Genomic DNA, 19787 nt, shown 5'->3' with positions numbered 1-19787 from the left:
AAAGAATTCCACGGGAAATTTGAATGTACGACCGAGAGCATAATAGTCCTGAGTTTAGGCATCATCAAAAATAAAATTTGATACCGAAATGTGGAGATATATACCAATAACCTTTATATCACAGGAGAACCTCAACCATCAGACTCTTGATCTTTGAATAACCAACAATTTTATAATTTTCCCTCTAACCAACTGTACTGCCTTCTATTTCACTAAAGAAACTCTTTTGGAGGACCAAACTTGACTAAAGCATTTGGTTTTGCCATGTTTACTACATCCTTTTAAATCATATTAGCCCAAAGAAATAAAATATTATAAGAGTGAGGTAATGTATCTTTTAATGATCAAATAGACATATACTATGCAGTTATAATTTTGATTCTATGATAAGACAGTCAGAACATAAAACGACTTTCGGAGCATCAAATTTATAATTTGGATTAGTAATTCTGTATAGAAATTTTTAGTTATGAGTGGGTACTGCATGTAGGGGTGTAAACGGATTGGATATTATCCGAATTTATTCGGATCCGAAACTGAAAAATAATGAATTCGGATATTCGGATCCAGATGATTTTTTGACGGATACGGATGCGGATACAGTTTTGTCTTTGACGTCGGATACGGATTCAGATACGGATAGTATCCGACAATTCACTCAAACCAGATTATCCAAATAGAACCCACAAAATTAGAACCCGCTCTGCTAGTAATTGGGCTTTGGGCCGGCTGAAGACAAAGTTTAGTTGTGCTTCTGACAAGCTTTTACTATATACATATCTCACTATTATCAATGATTCCCTCGTGAGACTATCTGAAATACAGAGATCTTTTTTGTTTTTTTATATCCGGTCTTTTTTATTATTGGTTCGCTATCCAGCACACAGAACCTGACAACCATTAGATTTATATTTCTTCCATCCCATATCAAGCCATCACCCGTCTAACTAATTTGAAGTTGCGTGACGAGACAACGCGCTGAACACTCTGGAAATTAACGTACCACCTAAAAGAACAAAAACCTTCAATAATATCAATGCATTTTGCTACTGTTGTAAATTAAAGTACCAACATATATATCTGTCATAAAATAAAAAAATCAACATTATTTATCCGACCGATATTTTCATTTTCATGAAACAATTTAAATTATCAATATTGTTTTTAATTATCCGAATTATATCCATATCTGTATCCGTATCCGTCCGATATCCGATCCGTATCCGGTATCCGTTTAATATCCGAGACTATCCGTATTTGTATCCGTATCCAAAAAAATTATAACGGATAAGGATATGGTATGATCACTATTTATTTTCAAAATTTATGTATGTATTGTGATTTTTTGTATAATTTAGATCAAAATGTTATGAATATCATCAAATTGACCATCATTTATAGTATAAAAATTATATATGATTGATTTTTATTCACGTTTGACACCATAGTTCATAGATCTGGCTCCGCCCCTGTCTGGAAGCAATTACTCTTTAAAAAAATATAATAAATAAAATAATAAAACGTGGCACTGTATTATGAAGATAAAATTATAGAATGATGTCCGGGCTCCACGTATTTTTTCCTGACATTTTTCTGGGTGTTGTTTTAAATTTCTTTCACATGTTCTATATATGAAGGTGTGGCCGTGGCCCGTGGGGATGGCATGCGCTGGCAGTGTACACAAATGTTGCATGCCATTACTTTGGAATTCACATCCTCTCAATTATCTCACAAGGGAATCTTTTATAATTACTATATCCGGACCGTTCTTTTAAACTTGGCATGAATCTTAAAACCCAATAATACTGCCCCTGCACTAGTTCGAATCCTAGACCGATTTGAGATCAGTACTAGGGAGGATAAGAATTCATTGCTTTGTGGGACTTCTTCTTAGTGCTTTCTTGCGCTTAATTAGACTTCGAGTAAAAGTATTATATATGGAAGTGGGGTGCGATCGATGGACATCAAACGCAAATTGATTCAATGCTCATTCAAAACTATTTGATTGATATCAGACTCAAATCGATTCAATGCTCATTCAAAATTATTTGATTGGTTTCATATTCAATTGAAAAAGAAACTAAGAAAGATGATCGTAATCTTTGCTACAGAAGTGGTATTCACAAAGATTAAATGACTAAATTTTTTTAATAAAAAAAAATAATAAGGAGGCTTATCCTGACACCCATCCAGTGACTAAAAGCAATATTAATTTGTGGATAAGGCTACGATGCTATGGGTTGCATAGAGGACTACGTTGCTACGGCTCAATATTCAAGTTTTCAAAATTCTAACGGTCGATCCAAATCGTTCATCTTGTTCTCCATATTTAATATGTGTTTGGAGACCAAATTTTACATTTTTTTGAAAATATTTTACTATTTTTTTAGATAGATAGAAAAACAAATATCTGAATGGTGCAGAATTTTTTAGATCAACTGATTTTCTACCTATCTAAAAAAATAGTAATTTTTTTTTCAAAAAGTATAAAATTTGGTCTCCAAACACATATTAATATGGAGAACAAGATGAACGATTCGGATCGACCGTTAGAATTTTAAAAACTCGAATATTGAGCCGTAGCACCGTAGACTTCTATACAATCCATAGCACTGTAGCCTTACCCTTAGGGCCTGTTCGGACGAATCACTGTTTATGTGGAAAAAAAAAATTCAATTCAAATAAATTTTTTTTTCTCACGAAAACAATGTTTTTCAGTTCAATTTCCGTGCCCATACCCATTCCCATTTGTCGGCCGAACAGACCCTTAATTTGTTGGGACATGTAGAGATGGGAATCGTGAAATATTGGGTCCAACCCACTCTCCGATGTCTCTGTTTCAAAGAACGATAAGGCCAGATGGGTCCCACTCTGATTGAAACTAAAAAGTATCAAAATAATGATTTTAATAGGAACCAATTAGAATTGAAATTTTAATATTTTCACTGACATGATTTTATTTGATGAAACAAAAAAAAGGACAGCTAATTCTCATAATTTACTATCTATGCCATTTGATTTTTTCGTTTTAGCAAAAATAACAAAATATAAATTAAAGAAAAGTCATTAAAGGCGCGCTAAGATGTCCTTATATGAGTTAATGCAGAGGATACGAATTCGGATTGGTCATCGGCTTCTCTCCACCTCTCGTTCTTCTACTAGAAGTTTATTCATTTTTCACCAGAACGAGGAGAAATAATCTAGTCGATTGTCGGAGTTTTACGTAAAACGATGGAAAGGCACTAGAGAAGAAGAAAAGGAGAAGCGGTGAAGAAGAGGACTTTTCAGTCCTATCACTTTCATCCGTGCAATTCTTGTTAAATCTCATCGTTTTGAGAAGAAATCAGGGGCGGAAGGCAGTGCTTAGCTAAGTAAACTCCAAGGCTTTCAATTTTTGTTGACAGGTAAAATGAAATTTTACGAAAATTGTTATTTTATATATACTTGCAATCCCTGTAATAATACAAAAAAATTTAAGGACATGTATGAAAGTAACATATCTTTTCTTTTGCTTTGGTTTGGTTTACCAATTTATAAAATCACGTGAACAACTGACTTGAAAAGATGTTAAATATAGAAAGAGTTTGTCTATGGTACTATGCATATTCTGATTTGACACCATGCTACGGCTCTATATTTGAGTTTTCAAATCCTAACGGTTGATCCGAACCGTTCATCTTGTTCTCCATATTAATATGTGTTTGGAGACCAAATTTTACATTTTTTGAAATTTTTTTACTATTTTTTTAGATTAATTGAAAATCACTGTTTTTAGATGGTCCAGAATTTTCAGATCAAGTGATTTTCTAAATATCTAAAAAAATAGTAAAAAAATTTCAAAAAAAGTAAAATTTGGTTTCCAAACACATATTAATATGGAGAACAAGATGAACGGTTCGGATCGATCGTTAGGATTTGAAAACTCGAATATAGAGCCGTAGCACGGTAACAACCCGTGATATGCATAGTACCATAGACTCACTCATATAGAAATGTACCAAATAAATTAAAAAAATAATAGCGGTGTGCTTACCTAATAGAAGTAAATTAAAGTTATTGAAATTTTGGATGCACGGTTAGAGAAAATAAATTTTTTTTTTCCAATTATACTCTTCAGCTTCCTTTTTTAAAGAAGAAACTTCTAAATTTAAAATAAAGAAAGAAAAAAAAAAAGCTAAAAAACACTCTTTTCTTTTGCTATTGAAAATTTAGAAATTTAAAATAAGGAAGTCACAGATTCTCTTACCGTGCATTCTAAATTTATGAAAAGAAAATCTTTTCTTTGCTTTCTAATAACCGTGCATTCTAAATTTGAAAAAACTTTTTTTTTCTGTTAACTTTTTAAGTTTAGAAATTTAAAGCAGAGAAAAGAAAAGGGAAGCCACAGATTAAAAAATAGAAATAGAGAACTATAGAAAAAATTAAAATAAGTAAGGTATATGAATATGTTACGGGTTTATTTTTTTTTATAAACATGTCATTTTTTATATGAATATGTTTGGTTCAATATGGTAATGTCAATTAATACTGCAACTTTTATAAAATCAAATAGTGAAAAATCATATTTATCTCGTGTTATATAGATTTTGATTTTTATATAATGTTTTTTAAATATATAATGTCTAGCCAGTTAGCTCTCCCTATACTCAAAGTCAAGTTCCGCCCATGAAAAAAATTTTCAGCGCGATTTGGCCTCTCTGAAATCCCATAGACTGAAATCATTAATTTCTCGTAGCTTCTCCGGTTCCGATCAGTGGTACGACACGAATTCCATTTCCAATTCTTATTTCTTTGTTTCTTCACGCGTTCCAATCAGATATGAGTGTTGTTTTTTACTGTTGTAAATTGTAATGTGGATTTATTATGGCTGACAAATTTGAAGACTAGTCGATAATATAAATAAAATTTTGTGAAAAATAAATGAACTTTTTCAACAATTCTTATCCAAAAACATTAAAAAGAAGGTATATTACAAAAATTTACCCTCAGCATTCAATCTTATAACGTATAGTTTGACAGATTCAGTACGGAATAAAAAAATTACTTCATCTTTGACTCCACAATCAAATATGACCATAAACGATGTGCCTAGATATAAACTATGTCTGGAGAATTAACTTTTAATCAGCTGGTGGCAAAGACATATGACTCTTATGTGGGAGGTTATGAATTCGAAACTCATAAATTAAAAAAATCCTCTATAATATAAAATAGAGGTTAAAAAAAAAACTTAGTATATATGTTGGCAAAAAATTATGAGGTCAACAAAAAACAAATTTAATTCATATATAAACTTTAGGCATTCTTATTTTGTGAAGGCAACATATTCTGTATAGGATTCTGTCTGGAGGCTTAAAATAATATTTTATTAATTCAACTTTCACTGTAACGAATCCATCCTGTAAATGGCTTATATGACAGTGTATATATGCATATATTATATACAGCCAGAGTAGTATATAAACAATGCTTACTAGAGTTCAGAACAGCTAGCTAGCCTCCCAATGAACTTTATTTTTTTTTAATTCTCCGCAAAAAAAAAGGACTATATATACCCTTGATCTATTGTACGAAGAGACCTCTTAACTACTAAGGTTAGGCGTATTAACTTAATATAAGATCTTTCATTTATTGCTTAAAGTAAATATTTGTTGGGTGTTTAATTGCTCAAGATATTTAGTACCTTGGAAAGCAACTGCCATTAGAGGAGAGGGAGATTCACTGCCAAAGGCTATATATATAGCAAGTGTCAATTCAATTGGTTGTTCTCTTTTCTTCTTCTTCTTTTTTTTCTGCAACCAATTCAATTGGTTAAATAACAATAAAACTTGTGACCATTTTTTATACTTTATAAAAAACAAAACTAATTGGTTCATTATTTCTATAAATAAAATATACACACTTTTGTGTCACCGAAAAGTATTAATTTATCATATCAAGTTTATTTTATATATAAATTTTGCAAAGATGGTCCTTGGTGCAGATTAGGTACCAAATGTGGAAGCTTAAAATTGGAGAAGGTGGGCCCTGGGTGAAAACTGGTAACGGATATCTCGGAAGAGAAACATGGGTGTTCGATGAACGGCTAGGATCAAGTGAAGATCGAGCTGCCGTAGAAAGAGCACGAAAAGAATTTTACTTGAATAGGCATAACCAGAAGCAAAACTCTGATCTACTTGTGAGGATGCAGGTTAGATTTAATATATCATTGGCACACAAATCAAAATTACATACATTTTAGTTACCTTGCGTATATATTGGATAACAAATTATTTTGATAATATTGACAAATGTTCATAATCAAATAAAAAATAATTTTAACGAATTGTTCGCATACAATACTACTAAAAAAAACACGACTATACATTATCTGAAAAAAAAAGTTAATGACACAGTTCCACGAGCGTCGTGTATGAAAATTTCGAGACATTGTACACATTTGTAGAACCATGTTTATATAGTATTAACATATGTGGTTCCTACAAGTGAATCATGTTAGATCTACAAAAAAAAAAAAAAAAAAAAAACGATGCCAAAATTGGTGATTAATACACGGTTCCTACAATGTAACCGTTTATGAGTTTTGGAAACCATAGATGGTCAGTAAATACAAACAGTGTATATTATTCTTTGTGCTTGATTTTTTAAAGAACAGTGTATATTAATATCTCATTTTTTAATGATCTATTTATAATTAGTTAGAATCTATATTTGTTAGTCATTAAACTACAATATTAAACATCCATAATTCAAGAAATATTTACAACATACAACAAACAACATTTCAATATTTCAACAAATAGAAAACAACATTCAAGTAACAACTAGCAAAACTGACACAAAGACTTGTATACATTGAAACTAGTACAACGGTAAATTAAGTCTTAACGTTGAACTAATTTCTAAAATTTGTACAATGATAGTCTAGACCTATAAATAGTTTAACATCATAACTCTCGTCCTTGAACTTGTAAAAAACTGACGACTTAAACCCTTGATGGACAAACCAAATTGTACTATTTTTTTTTTTAATTCCCATGTACCAAGCATAAAAAATGTACCAATCGCCAAATTGTACTATTTCTTTTTTTAATTCCCATGTACCAAGGCATCAAAGAATGTACCAATCGTTATACCTTGGGATCATACCTCCAAAACTTGAACTCAACCATCTGAGTTTTCTTCTTAGAGATGTTGAGGAAGGGTATTATTGAGTTCTAGAAGATGAAATTTTAAATTTTCTAACCTACACAAAAACAGAGCCGGATTATTCGACGGATATCCGCTCCGAATCAGGAAATTATCCGAATCCGAATTAAACGGATCCAGATAATTCCGGATACGGATTCAAATAATTTTTAAAAAGTTGCAACAGTATTCGAATACGGATACGAATTTGAATAAAAATATATAAACGTCTCGGATATCCGCATGTATCCGAATCAGTTTTTTTAAAATTGGGAACCCAATACACTCATCCGGATATACATCCAGTCAAGTGAAATCTTCTCTACACCATGCGACTTGTTTTATAGGCTTCAAAAAAAATTCTTTCTTTTGATTTTAAGTGTTGGGACTAAAGAGAAGCACAGAACCGGACGGACTCCAAGGGATTCACGTGATTGCAGCTAGCTTTTATATTAGTTTATTATTAAACTTCACGTGAATAGCTCTAGCAGACTAGCACTCACATGCTATTATGGGCTATTATGGGCTATGGCCCATTACTCTCTGTTGGTGCCTATTCGAGATAGCACAGGAGACCAATATTATTTGTGTTTTGAGACCCGTGCCGAGTTAGAAGGCTGAAAATAAATGTTCTCCAAAAATAAACTAAAACTTTACATCTGTTCTAATCTACTTTAAAACAATTATAATTTTTGTTTTAGTTAGTTTTTTTCATAGATTTAAATTCTAAACTTAAATAAATTAATATACATTATTTATTTTCATATTAAAATTTTGTTAATTAGTATTTGTATTTTAAAGTTCAATTATCTGATTATTATTTGTTTTATATCTGTATTCGAATCCGTATCTGTGAACTATTCGTTCCGTATCCGTTTAAGGCGGATTTGATTTTGAATTTTGATATCCGTTTACTATCCGTATCCGTATTCGAATCCGTATCCGTGAACTATCCGTTCCGTATCCGTTTAAGGCGGATTTGATTTTGAATTTTGATATTCGTTTACTATCCGTATCCGTATTCGTATCCGCTCATTATCCGACAGATGCAGATATGGTATCAGCATTATCCGCTCCGTTTTCACCCCTAGGAATGAGGGATGAGAGAAAAGAGACATAAGAAAAAGCTTATAAAGTGAGGGAGCCTCATCTAGTATGAATTTACCATTCTATTTTTCTAATGGATGCATGAGATGAGCCATTAAAAAACTATTATCGTAATAGAACACTTCATTGGTCCAATGAACCAATGGTGTATACAAATAAGCTCATATGCCATCGCATTGACCAAGTCAACTAACTCATTCCTCAAGAAAAATTTTGTCAACGAACTCCCTCCTCACAATCTGTTGACCACTCAACATTTAGTCCCACTTCAACCCATCCACATTTCACTTTTGTTGACCATAGTCAACACTCTTAATTTTGGCCATAAAATCTAACCTTAAGTCTGATTTTATGCGTTCCACATATCCATATGACCATTGATTCAAGCTCTATCCACTGGTTTAATGATATTAACCAGAAATAGGTATAATCAACACCTTAATCATATTAAACATTTTCTCAATTAATTTGAATATCACATGTAATAAATTAATTCGGCCAATGATCACCAATTTTTGTGTTGATTAAATGCCCTATGCGATGTCTAATATCATTTGATACATTCTTGAATTTGACCTTGTGTTATCATATATTACACAATGTAGTATCATCTCTCTATATGACATCTCAATCAGGGACCTTTTAGTTATGACCATTTCGAATCTATATTTATGTTGGCAATGGAATTATATTCCATTGATCATAAGTGACACCTAGTATAATGCATTATGATTATCAAATTCATACATATAATATGTCGCATACAGTATCATTAATTCAAATATAGACAATATCATATACTGTCACATAGTGTCCAATATCGCATGATATCTTTAATGACAAGCATCAGTTAAGAACATGTCATCTTACTTGCTTATCCATTACTCAAAAGTAGCAAGCATAATAAAATTTCATCAAGATTTACTTTCAAGGACTTCAATGAGCTGCAATCGAGTTGAATTCACCCATATACGTTCTCATTGATATGTCATTCTTCATTTTGAAGATAAATAACATCTTCGTAGCATTTATCTTGTTTACACCCGACGGTTGCTCATACGAATCCTCCAATGTACTCCAAATCTCACAAAACAGTCTTACATTAGTAGATATCAAACAAAATCATTGGTGAAACATATGTTGCGCACTTCCACCAATTAATGGTAAATACAACTCCTTCACCACCAATTAGTCCTCCATCAGTATTTTCAAATTGCCCAATTGCTACCATTCAAATTCTCAAATTTCATCACATTCTCCATTCTATATCACACGTGTATGATCAATGAACACAACCTCAAATTAAACCAATTCAAGCTTCAATCACAACTATGTCATTGTCCACCGTGCTTTGATAACAGTTGCTCGTGAAAGTGTTGAAGGAGTAATTTTGGACATACACCAATACCGACAAAATGGAGAAATATGAAAAGTCACACAGGAAGACAATATAACATGCAATCAAGAACGAAGAAAATAAAAAAGAGACACAAGATTTCATAGAGAAACCATTTCGGAAAAAAACCACAGGAGTACATGGTGCAAAATAACTATCACAATGAGTCTTTGTAATGCAAGGAGATAATCAATATTAAACACTCTCATTATTTTCATACACTAACTAATATATGAGATTATAAGTGTATTCGCTTGTTTTGAACAAAATAGCAAAACCCTAGAGCAATGCTTGGAGCTTCTATTCTAAGACACTCTAAGAACAGGTCACAGTATGACTCTTTATAAAACAGCAAGGACAGTGGTGGTTTTAAAGAGGAATGCGCTACTAAAGCCAATAACAGTGGCGGTTTTTGCTTTGGAATCAGCCACTAAAACTGTCATGGTCTGCAGCTCATTATATTTTGACTTCATATTGTAACAATTTTGCCATGATTCAATTTTTTTCCCTTTCTATTTTTTATCTTGAAGCCGATCGATGATAATCAATCAAAATATATGGTGGATTAAACATATCTATAATTAACAAATTCAGTGAAATTAACAAAGCTAATTGAACATTTAAATATAAAAATGTATACTTTCGACTGTTAATATAACACACTATGGTATTTAAACATAATATTCAAGTGAAAATAATTTCCTCTATTTATTCCACCTGCAGCTAGCAAAAGACAATAACTTTGATTATTTCAAAAAAACATGTCCTGAAGAAAAAACAGCTTCAGCAGCTGTGCAGAGAGCAATATGTTATTTCTCAGGGATTCAGGCAAAGGATGGGCATTGGCCTGGAGATTTTGATGGACCGTTGTTCACCACACCACTTCTGGTACTTATTTATTAGTTTCTAGTTTCTAATTTTATCACGTATTGTATAGTTCATTGTAGTAAATTAATTCATATTAATTAATCTCAGCCATTTCTTAACAAAAAATTATAAATCTCTGCCAATAATTAATTTTGTACTTTCCGTCTTTCTCATATTTTTTTTTTTCTAATTTACTACCTGATTTACTTCCGATTACCAAATCTCCATGGGAAATGTTTGCTGCTCCATATATCATATATGATATATGACAATTTCTTGACGAGAAAAGGCGGTATTACTAATGATAGAGAAAACATGAATTGCTTAATTACTAATGATTGTTTTTGACATATTAGCTAACCAATTAATTTCTTGTTTAATTAGCTTTGAACATATATTTTTCCTACTTTATCAGATTATTGTCCTCTACGCAATGGAAATGTTACAAATACTATCGTGTGAGCATAAAAAGGAATTACGACGATACATGTACAACCATCAAGTAAGAACAGTACATATATATTGCACTTTTTTTTGGCTAATCCATAAATTGCTCCATACAAGACTTCATATTAGAGATCTTATTTGAGACAAACATATATAGTTTTATCAAACAAAAAGAGAACCACCCTTTATCTAGTGGTTAAGATATTGCTCTTCATAAATGAGAGATTTTAGGTCTGAAATATAAATAGAAAATCCTGGTAGATACCCTTAGTCTTTCTCAAATTTTTCGGCCAATAATAGCGAGCTGGGTATGGATCTGTCCAAAAAAAAAAAAAATCTTACTCTTGGGACGGGACAATTTATACCGTCCCCTTTTCTTTTCTTTTTTTGTTGTCGGACTAGAGGTGAAAACGGAGCGGATAATGCTGATACCATATCTGCATCCGTCGGATAATGAGCGGATACGAATACGGATACGGATAGCAAACGCGGATATCAAAATTCAAAATCAAATCCGCCTTAAATGGATACGGATACGGAACGGATAATATACGAGTACGGATTCGAATACGGATATGAAACGGATAATTATTGGATAATTGAGTTATATAAACTTTTAGATACAAATTAACAAAAATTAAAAGGTTTAAAAATCATTAAAATATATGTTGTAGTTTAGTAAAAAGAAATGTCTTGTATGAATAAAATTTATTGGACTTTTAGGAAACTATATGATATATTTGTAAAGAAAGAAAAGTATTAAGATTTAGGAAACTGCTCAGGGCCTCAGGCCCATTGCTTTGCTTTGGCCCAATTCATATTCAAATACCATAAAGATTGGTATCCGGAATTCGGATGAAATGGGAAAAGTTTTAGTCCCACGAGTGACACAGATAAATAATGAAGTAATTTATAACTACTTAAGTTGCTTTCTCAAGTATTTGAAGACAGCGCAGAGGAAAGAAAAGAGAACAGCACTAAGAATTACTGGGTCCTAAATAAATTGAATTCGGATATTCAATCCGTTTACACCCTCAGAAAACGAATCCGAATCCGGACATTATTCAAATTGCTCCATAAGTATCCGAATTTGGAAATTATCCGCTCTGGATTAATCGGATTCGGATTATAATCGAATACTTAGCGGATAATTCGGATCCGTTTTCACCCCCTCTTTCTTCTTCAGTAAGTATTTTTTATAATGACCTATATATCTGTGTATTGCACTATTTAAATGTTTATTTGCATGGGTGGATATTAATGGGCCTATAATGTATTCGTTGGCCTCTCTGCAATCATATACAAAATGACAGAATGAAGACGGAGGTTGGGGTTTACATACTGAGACGCCTAGTTGCATGATTTGCACTGCTCTAAACTACACTGCTTTAAGACTACTCGGAGAAGAGGCCTTTAGTGAAGAAGATGAGGCAATGAGTCTGGGACGGAAATGGATCCATGACCATGGCGGAGTTACTATGATGCCATCATGGGGAAAGCTTATTCTCTCGGTAAGAAAATATGGGGGAATTTCATGTATATATCCTTCAAAAACCTTGAATTACGTATTTCACACTCTAGAATTCATTATATCATATTTATCCTTCTAAATTTTAAAAACTCACCAATTTTTCCTAATTTATTGACTTTTCTATTGAATTCATTTTAAATTGATGAAGTAACATTTTCCCCTTTATTAAAAATAAAAATATATGTAGTCTATATAAGAAAAATGTTTTGTCTGCTACTGATCGGTATCCGAGGACTATTTGCTCTTAAAACTAACCAATTAGAAGATTAATATTTCTCTTAAACATGGTATATATTTTATTTTATTTTAATAAAGGGAAAATGGTTCTTTATAAATGTAAAAATATTTTTATAGAAAATTCAATAAATTTGGTAAATTTTTTAATTTTTTTAATTTTTTAATTTTTAAAAATTAAAAAAAAAATTAATTTAAAATGATTAATATGATTTCATAAATTTTAAAGGGGAATATATGTAATTTGGAGGTTTTTCAAGGGTACAAATTAAACTGCCCCGAAAAATAATATCTTCATTTGTTTCACTAGATGCTGGAACCAAAACTTGTATTATTTACTATGCTAAAATAAAAAAATATATAATTTTTAAATACTACAATTTCTTACAGATCCTTGGAGTATATGAATGGTCGGGTGTAAACCCAGTGCCACCGGAGCTTTTTCTTCTGCCTTCCTGTTTACCTATTCATCCAAGTAATCTTTATTACATGTTGTATATATATATGTACTACCTAGTGTTTTAAGGCGATTTGTTTTTAATCTGACATTAGATTGAAATTCAGGCAAATTTTGGTGCTTTTTAAGATTGACATTTTTGTCAATGTCATATATATATGGAAAGAGGTTCGTTGGTCCGATTACAAAAACGATTATATCGTTAAGACAGGAGTTGCACATTCAACAGTACAATACAATCAATTGGAATGAAGCACGCACAACATGCTCCGAGGTACCGTACGTAGTTTATTTTTATCAAATGTAGTGATGGTAAATTTAACAACAGCTGTCCAAAAAAAAAAAATTGGACGTATTGGTGCATTTTTGTTACACTTAAATTACAAAATTGGATCAATGTAGGAAGATTGTCGAACTAGCAACTCAAGATTTCGCAAATTATTGAAGGATTGCCTATATAAATTTGAATATCCACTTACAATTTGGCCAATTTCATTATTGAGAAAAAGAGCACTAGATACAGTGGAGAAGCATATGAAATATGAAGATACAAGCTCGAGATACATACTTCTGGGAGCAATTGAAAAGGCAAGTATATATTGCTTTAAGTCTTGTACTAATATCTTAATTAGTTAATTTGAAGTAATTAAGCGGACTTGTAAAATTCAGCAATTCAATATTCCTCTTATGTGATCTTATTTGACAACTTCAGTAGTCCAAGCTAGCGATAATTCACATTATGTAAACCATGAAAATGAGCCTAAACCATTATGGAAAATGTAATTCCAAACAAGAAAATGAACCCAAAATATTTTGAACCGAAGCAGAATGTTATTATTTGGCAGTTAATTATAGCAAGAATTCAAACTACATCCTTTAATCATAGTTTGAATTTGTTGTCTCCTAGAAATATGAGCCAATCATAGTTAATTGACTTAATTCTACAAAAAAAAAAAGTACCACAAAAAGTTACTGGTATTTGGGATAAACACTGGGGTGAATTGATCTCATAGGTGTGCCCGTCTCTGTTTCCAAAAGGTTCAAGCCGAGTAAACTGAGTATTTGGTCAACAGGAATATCCTTCTCCTAGTAATAGTAATTTTGGTTACACGAACGATCTCATAAAATATAAGAGCTTTGGAAGTGTATCCATGAAAAAGTGAACTGAATTAGGATTTAATTTAACAGTCGACACGGATGCTCTGTTCTTTTATGAGGGATCCAAATGGCGAGGAATTGAAGTGCCATCTTGCAAGAATACCTGATTATCTTTGGATTGGTGAAGATGGCATGAAAATGAGGGTAAATAGTCTACAAATTTGTACTCATTCCGAAAGAATGACACACACGCACACACACAAACACCTTTCAGAATTCATCCTTACAATACAAAGGTATATCTACCATGAAAATTAAGAAAACCAAAGAAATTAGCAAGGGTGAAATCAAAATTGCAAGAACTTTGTTGTCAATTCCATGAGGCATGAGATGATGAAGTACATAGCATTTTTTTCTATATTAACTATCTACCATTATGGTCATGTTAATTAAGCAACAAGGGGCAGAATTTAGATAGGGTTATACAAATAATTAGTATAGTACAACAAGTTGAACTAGCATTATCTTGTATAGTTAGCACCAAATTGGTCTTCTTAGTGTTTGATTACATTGCACTCACCTGCTTGGATCATACGCAATCTAGATTAATTCTGATTTGTAGTACTGCTTGTTGGTTAGGTGGACATTTGTTCAAGGTTATAGCAGTGGTCCATTCACAACATATCTCTCTTCTTAAGTACCACAATACAATGTAAACTCTTTTTCGTTTCCTTCTTTATAACTAGGCAATAATAGGTAGTGCGGTGTGGGATACAGCTTTTGGTATCCAAGCCATTTTGGCATGTGATGTGGCAAAGGAGCATGCAAGTACACTAAAAAAAGCACATGATTTTCTAAAAGCCTCACAGGTAATTAATTATAATCTTGTATTAAAATAGTGGCCTTGATTTTTGTCAATCTCATTTGTTGTTAGATACCATCAGCAACAAATTTGCATCAGTATAATTAGAGCATTCAAAAGTTCAAAACTAAGCGTTTGAAAAACCTATGTTAGCAAGTGATGCCCACAATGCAAGGTACTTCAAATATTTACAAGGATTTGGTAAAATGAAATTTGTTAAATTGAAACGAAAATTTACAAATGAGAAGTTCATTGCTATTTCTATTACCTTGTTTTCTCCAGATCATGGACAATCCTCCTGGTGATTTTAAATCACATTTTCGTAGTTTTACCAAAGGTGGTTGGAGCTTCCCAACTGCCGACGATGGATGGACCGTGTCTGACTGCACAGCAATGGCTTTGAAGGTCACTTAACACATATAACGAAAATAATCGCTTGTTGGACTGTGACAATTATGTAGAACAGTCATACTAGTTGATATAAATAAAAATAAATGTTATCATACATTTATTTTTCTATTGTGTAGGCATTGCTACTTTTGTCAAGCCAATCACAGATTATTGTTGGTGATCATGTCCCAAGTGAAAGAATATATGATGCTGTTAATCTCATGCTATCTTTACAGGTTCATTTATTTATTTTTAATGTTTTTTTATTGTTCTCCCATCCAACTTCAAATTAGAATGAGAAGTCAATTTATTTGTTGCGTCAAAAACCAACGATATAATTTGTGGCGCAGAATCCTGATGGTGGTTTCTCGGCATGGGAATTGACCCGATCATATCCATGGGTTGAGGTATATTTTTCTGCAAGATTTATCCTTCTTTTTCTTGTTTGGAATGATGTTTGTAAGTTTATGAGCTATTTGAGAAAACAAAAGCAAATAATTAAGTCTAAGAAGTCAATGATTTGATATCTACCATATTATAACCTGAAGTCAAATGATTTGAAGTTGTGAATTCATGTTTCTTCTTATTTTAATGTTAGGTTTTTAACATAACAGAGGTTTATGAGGACGTCATGCTGGATTACTCGTAAGAATTAAAAACCACACATGAAGTTTGTTATACCATTAATTATTCAAAACAATCTAGAAGAAATTGTAAAATTACATAATCGCAGATACGTAGAGTGCACATCATCTGTAATACAGGCATTGATGCTGTTTAAAGAGAGATATCCCAAGCATCGCATGAGAGAAATAGAGAAGTGCATCAATGAGGGAAAAGAATACATCAAGAAAATGCAAAATGATGATGGATCATGGTTAGAATCTATTCTTCCGTTGTATGAAATATGTTTATTTCCGCTTCCTATTTCTACATACTTTATTATCATTTTATCCCTTTTCTTTGTCGCTTAATTAGCTCGTGGCAATGGTTTATGCAGTTTGTATCAATTCGGGCTGAAGTATAGTATTATATTTCTATATAATTTGTAACAAATGCACACAATTTATGCATTTACAGGTATGGGTCATGGGGAATATGCTACACATACGGCACATTGTTTGGCATTGAAGGGCTCCTAGCAACTGGAGAAACATATGCAAACTGTGAGGCCATTCGCAAAGCATGTGCCTTCCTCCTCTCAAAACAGATTAGCGATGGTGGCTGGGGAGAAAGTCACCTTTCTTCCACCAGAAAGGCAAGACTAACTTGTATTTAATTAATTAACATATGTTAGAGTTGGATTAGTACTAAGCTAGTTATATATTGTTGAATCTTGATATTAATTAGTTTTTCCAATATGAAGAATAACACTAGAATGATGATTTTTAAAGCAACACTTCTGCAACAAATTTCAGGACTTGTACCTGTCATGGCCAATCAACTAGAAATCATACATGATACTTAGTTATAGAATAATTTTACTATAATCAAGAACTCTGATAAAAGCCTGTGAGTATTTATCATGCCAAATATTAATTTATTTTTTATTTGCAACAGGAATATACAAATATAGAAGGAAATAAATCAAATGTTGTGCACACAGCTTGGGCAATGCTTGCACTTCTTAAGGCAGGCCAGGTAACTGTATTTGTTTTTTGTTTTTTTTTTCCTTTTTCGGTGTTGTGTATTTAGAATTATATTTTAGAGGGGATTTTTCAAGTTTAATTACCAGAACAGATATTAGGGGATCACGTACGTTATCATGAATGACAGACAATTAGCAAACAAGTTTGTAGACTGAAACTAATTATCATGAATAACTGATAATGCAACACATGACTGACCATATTCATGTCTTCTTTTGTACATAAATTAACATTCTACCTAGTACTTGCCTACTTAATTTCCAGGTTGAAAGAGATCCAGTTCCTGTGCATCGTGCGGCTAGAAACCTAATTGACATTCAGTTAGACAATGGAGATTTCCCACAACAGGTACTGAGTCAAAGAGGTTCCCTTTTGTCAAAGCAGTTGCTGTTAGTTAACATTAAAATGACAACAAAAAACTATATTAGATAAATGAGGAATAAAATATTGTAAAACAGTAACTGGGAATAATTAATGTACTGATTTGCCCGACACCCTTCTATACTTTAATGATCTATTTTATCCGTGAGGATAAAAATAACTAAGCCGAGGGTAAACGCAAAAAATATATATATATATATTCCCGAGAGTATCACTATTACTGACGGGACTATCTGTGCAGGTACAAAAAGCATAAAACAGTTTCTTTCAGCTAGTAAATCTAGGTGCAATATAGCAGTTATGAGATGTTGAACAGTTGGGCTTTCACAATTAACACGACCTGAAATGAATTTCAGGAAATGACCATGAGCTTTTTAAAAAGCGGATTAATCAACTGTGTGGCCTATCGTAACATCTTCCCAATTTGGGCTCTTGGAGAATATCACAAAAGGGAAGCCTTCTTCAAAAGAAATATTTGAATAATGACTTTACATTACCATTATAATGTTTTCATAATTAATTAAATAAAGCTGTATACACGTCAATTGCATATGTCAATTGCATATGTAAGGTTGTCAAAGAACTGAGACAGATGCTCTTTCTGTAAGTTATAATTGTAAGAGGAATGATATTTTTTTCTTCCTAGAGAGTGCTCGCCAGCACTATCTCTAGCATTATTAAAATACTCACTATATTTGAAGAGAGACCTGAATATTGTAAGAGAGCAATCAGTACGTACCAGGGTAACAGTTCGAGTGTACACGAGGGACAACCATTTGAATCGTCACATTTCATATATCATATATGTGGTAAATATCAAGATCCTGGTGATGAGCTTAGAAACTTTGGTAGGTTTGACCCAAGAAGTTGAGCTCAAGAAGGCTATTTAGGCTGATATATCTCGGCCTGCTAATGAGTGAGTTTCGATTCAGCCCAAACTCGACCCGGCACAAATTATGAAATGTGAAAAAACCAGCTCGTATTCCTTCCTTGAGAAAATAATGTTGGAAGCTGTGGTGGTATTCCTTATTAGCTCGTATTCAGTTCTTATTATTCCCTTAATATTCTCCAATACACAATATCAAATTTACGTCTATTTTATAACCTCAAAACATCAGATAACAACTCTAGAAGTTCATAAATAAAGAAAAGGGCCCTGATAATTGTTCCCACTCTCATTCCCCCATTATTCCCCCCAATTTTATTTGTTCAATCTCATTCATATTTCTCATGATTTATAAGGAATTTTGTGAATCTAAAACCATAAACGTCTTCTACGCAATTTTATCTTTCAAATGATATCCATGATGACATACTTTTGAGCTCGTCATCACGCAAGTATTTATACCTCGTTATTTAAGTATTTATACCTAGTATTTTACATATATGACACTGCTGACATTTAAAAGTATTAACATCAAGTATTACAAGTATTTATACCTATGCACTGAAGTATTTATATCTATGTGGTCAACTATTTTTGTTAGAGAAAGGTTGATGCAGTGACGATTGGAGAAGGTTGATGCGGAGATGCGGGGTCCACGATTGGGGATAAATACTTACAAGTATATGTATAAATACTTGCACGATGAGGTATAAATACTTGTGTGACGATGAGCCCGAAAGTATGTCATCATGGATCTCATTTGAAAGATAAAATTGCGTAGAATACGCTCGTGGTTTTAGATTCACAAAATTCCTCATAAATCATGAGAAATGTGAACGACATTGAAAAAAAAAATCACCTCTAAAACATGTATGATTATTCTCCCCATGTAGTTTGAGTGGTCCCCCCATATAGTCATATCAAGTTAGACATACAAGTATTAATTTATTATCTTCCAAGTATTTATACCTATGAATTTAATTAAACTTGGAAGACCACAATGTTTTGAATAAATTTAATTAAACTAGTTTGTTAAGTTAGTTTATGGAAGTTAAACACGATTGGAGATAAATACTTACAAGTATAGAAATAAATACTTACAAGTATAGGTATAAATACTTGCACGATGAGGTATAAATACTTGTGTGATAATATGCCCGAAAGTAAGTCATCATGGATCTCATTTGAAAGAAAAAATTGCGTAGAATGCGTTCGTGATTTTAGATTCACAAAACTCCTCATAGATTGTGAGAAATGTGGACGACATTGAAAAAAGAAAAAAAGAATTCACCTC

The 19787-nt window shown here is 32.2% G+C and overlaps 1 protein-coding gene across 3 annotated transcripts; it reads left to right on the top strand.

The window, feature by feature from the left end:
- The first annotated feature begins 3164 nt into the window (after positions 1–3164).
- LOC144572944 (cycloartenol synthase-like) lies at positions 3165–18315 on the top strand. Of its 3 annotated transcripts, none has more exons than XM_078322589.1 (19): positions 3165–3404; positions 5984–6190; positions 10415–10579; positions 10974–11060; positions 12319–12516; positions 13161–13245; positions 13335–13501; positions 13630–13815; positions 14416–14529; positions 15072–15194; positions 15470–15592; positions 15715–15813; positions 15928–15984; positions 16176–16222; positions 16311–16454; positions 16658–16835; positions 17138–17218; positions 17491–17574; positions 17964–18315. In XM_078322589.1, the coding sequence occupies exons 2-19, from the start codon at positions 5996–5998 to the stop codon at positions 18084–18086; spliced, it is 2256 nt and encodes a 751-aa protein (XP_078178715.1). In that variant the 5' UTR covers positions 3165–3404; positions 5984–5995; the 3' UTR covers positions 18087–18315. The 3 variants fall into 3 exon arrangements, with proteins under 3 accessions (XP_078178715.1, XP_078178717.1, XP_078178718.1); XM_078322591.1 differs by having other exon boundaries at positions 5968–6190; XM_078322592.1 differs by lacking the exons at positions 10415–10579; positions 10974–11060.
- Positions 18316–19787: the final 1472 nt, after the last annotated feature.

Source organism: Carex rostrata, chromosome 21, assembly GCF_964058835.1.
Source record: "Carex rostrata chromosome 21, lpCarRost1.2, whole genome shotgun sequence".
Taxonomy (NCBI): domain Eukaryota; kingdom Viridiplantae; phylum Streptophyta; class Magnoliopsida; order Poales; family Cyperaceae; genus Carex; species Carex rostrata.
Note: the sequence above shows the minus strand (reverse complement) of the source record. Positions and strands in the feature narration are given on the sequence as shown.

Coding starts and splice junctions, on each gene's coding strand:
- LOC144572944 (XM_078322589.1), top strand. CDS start 5,996: ATGTGGAAGCTTAAAATTGGAGAAGGTGGGCCCTGGGTGAAAACTGGT. Junction 15,814..15,927: donor ATCTCATGCTATCTTTACAG/GTTCATTTATTT, acceptor TTTGTGGCGCAG/AATCCTGATGGTGGTTTCTC. Junction 15,985..16,175: donor GATCATATCCATGGGTTGAG/GTATATTTTTCT, acceptor TTTTAATGTTAG/GTTTTTAACATAACAGAGGT.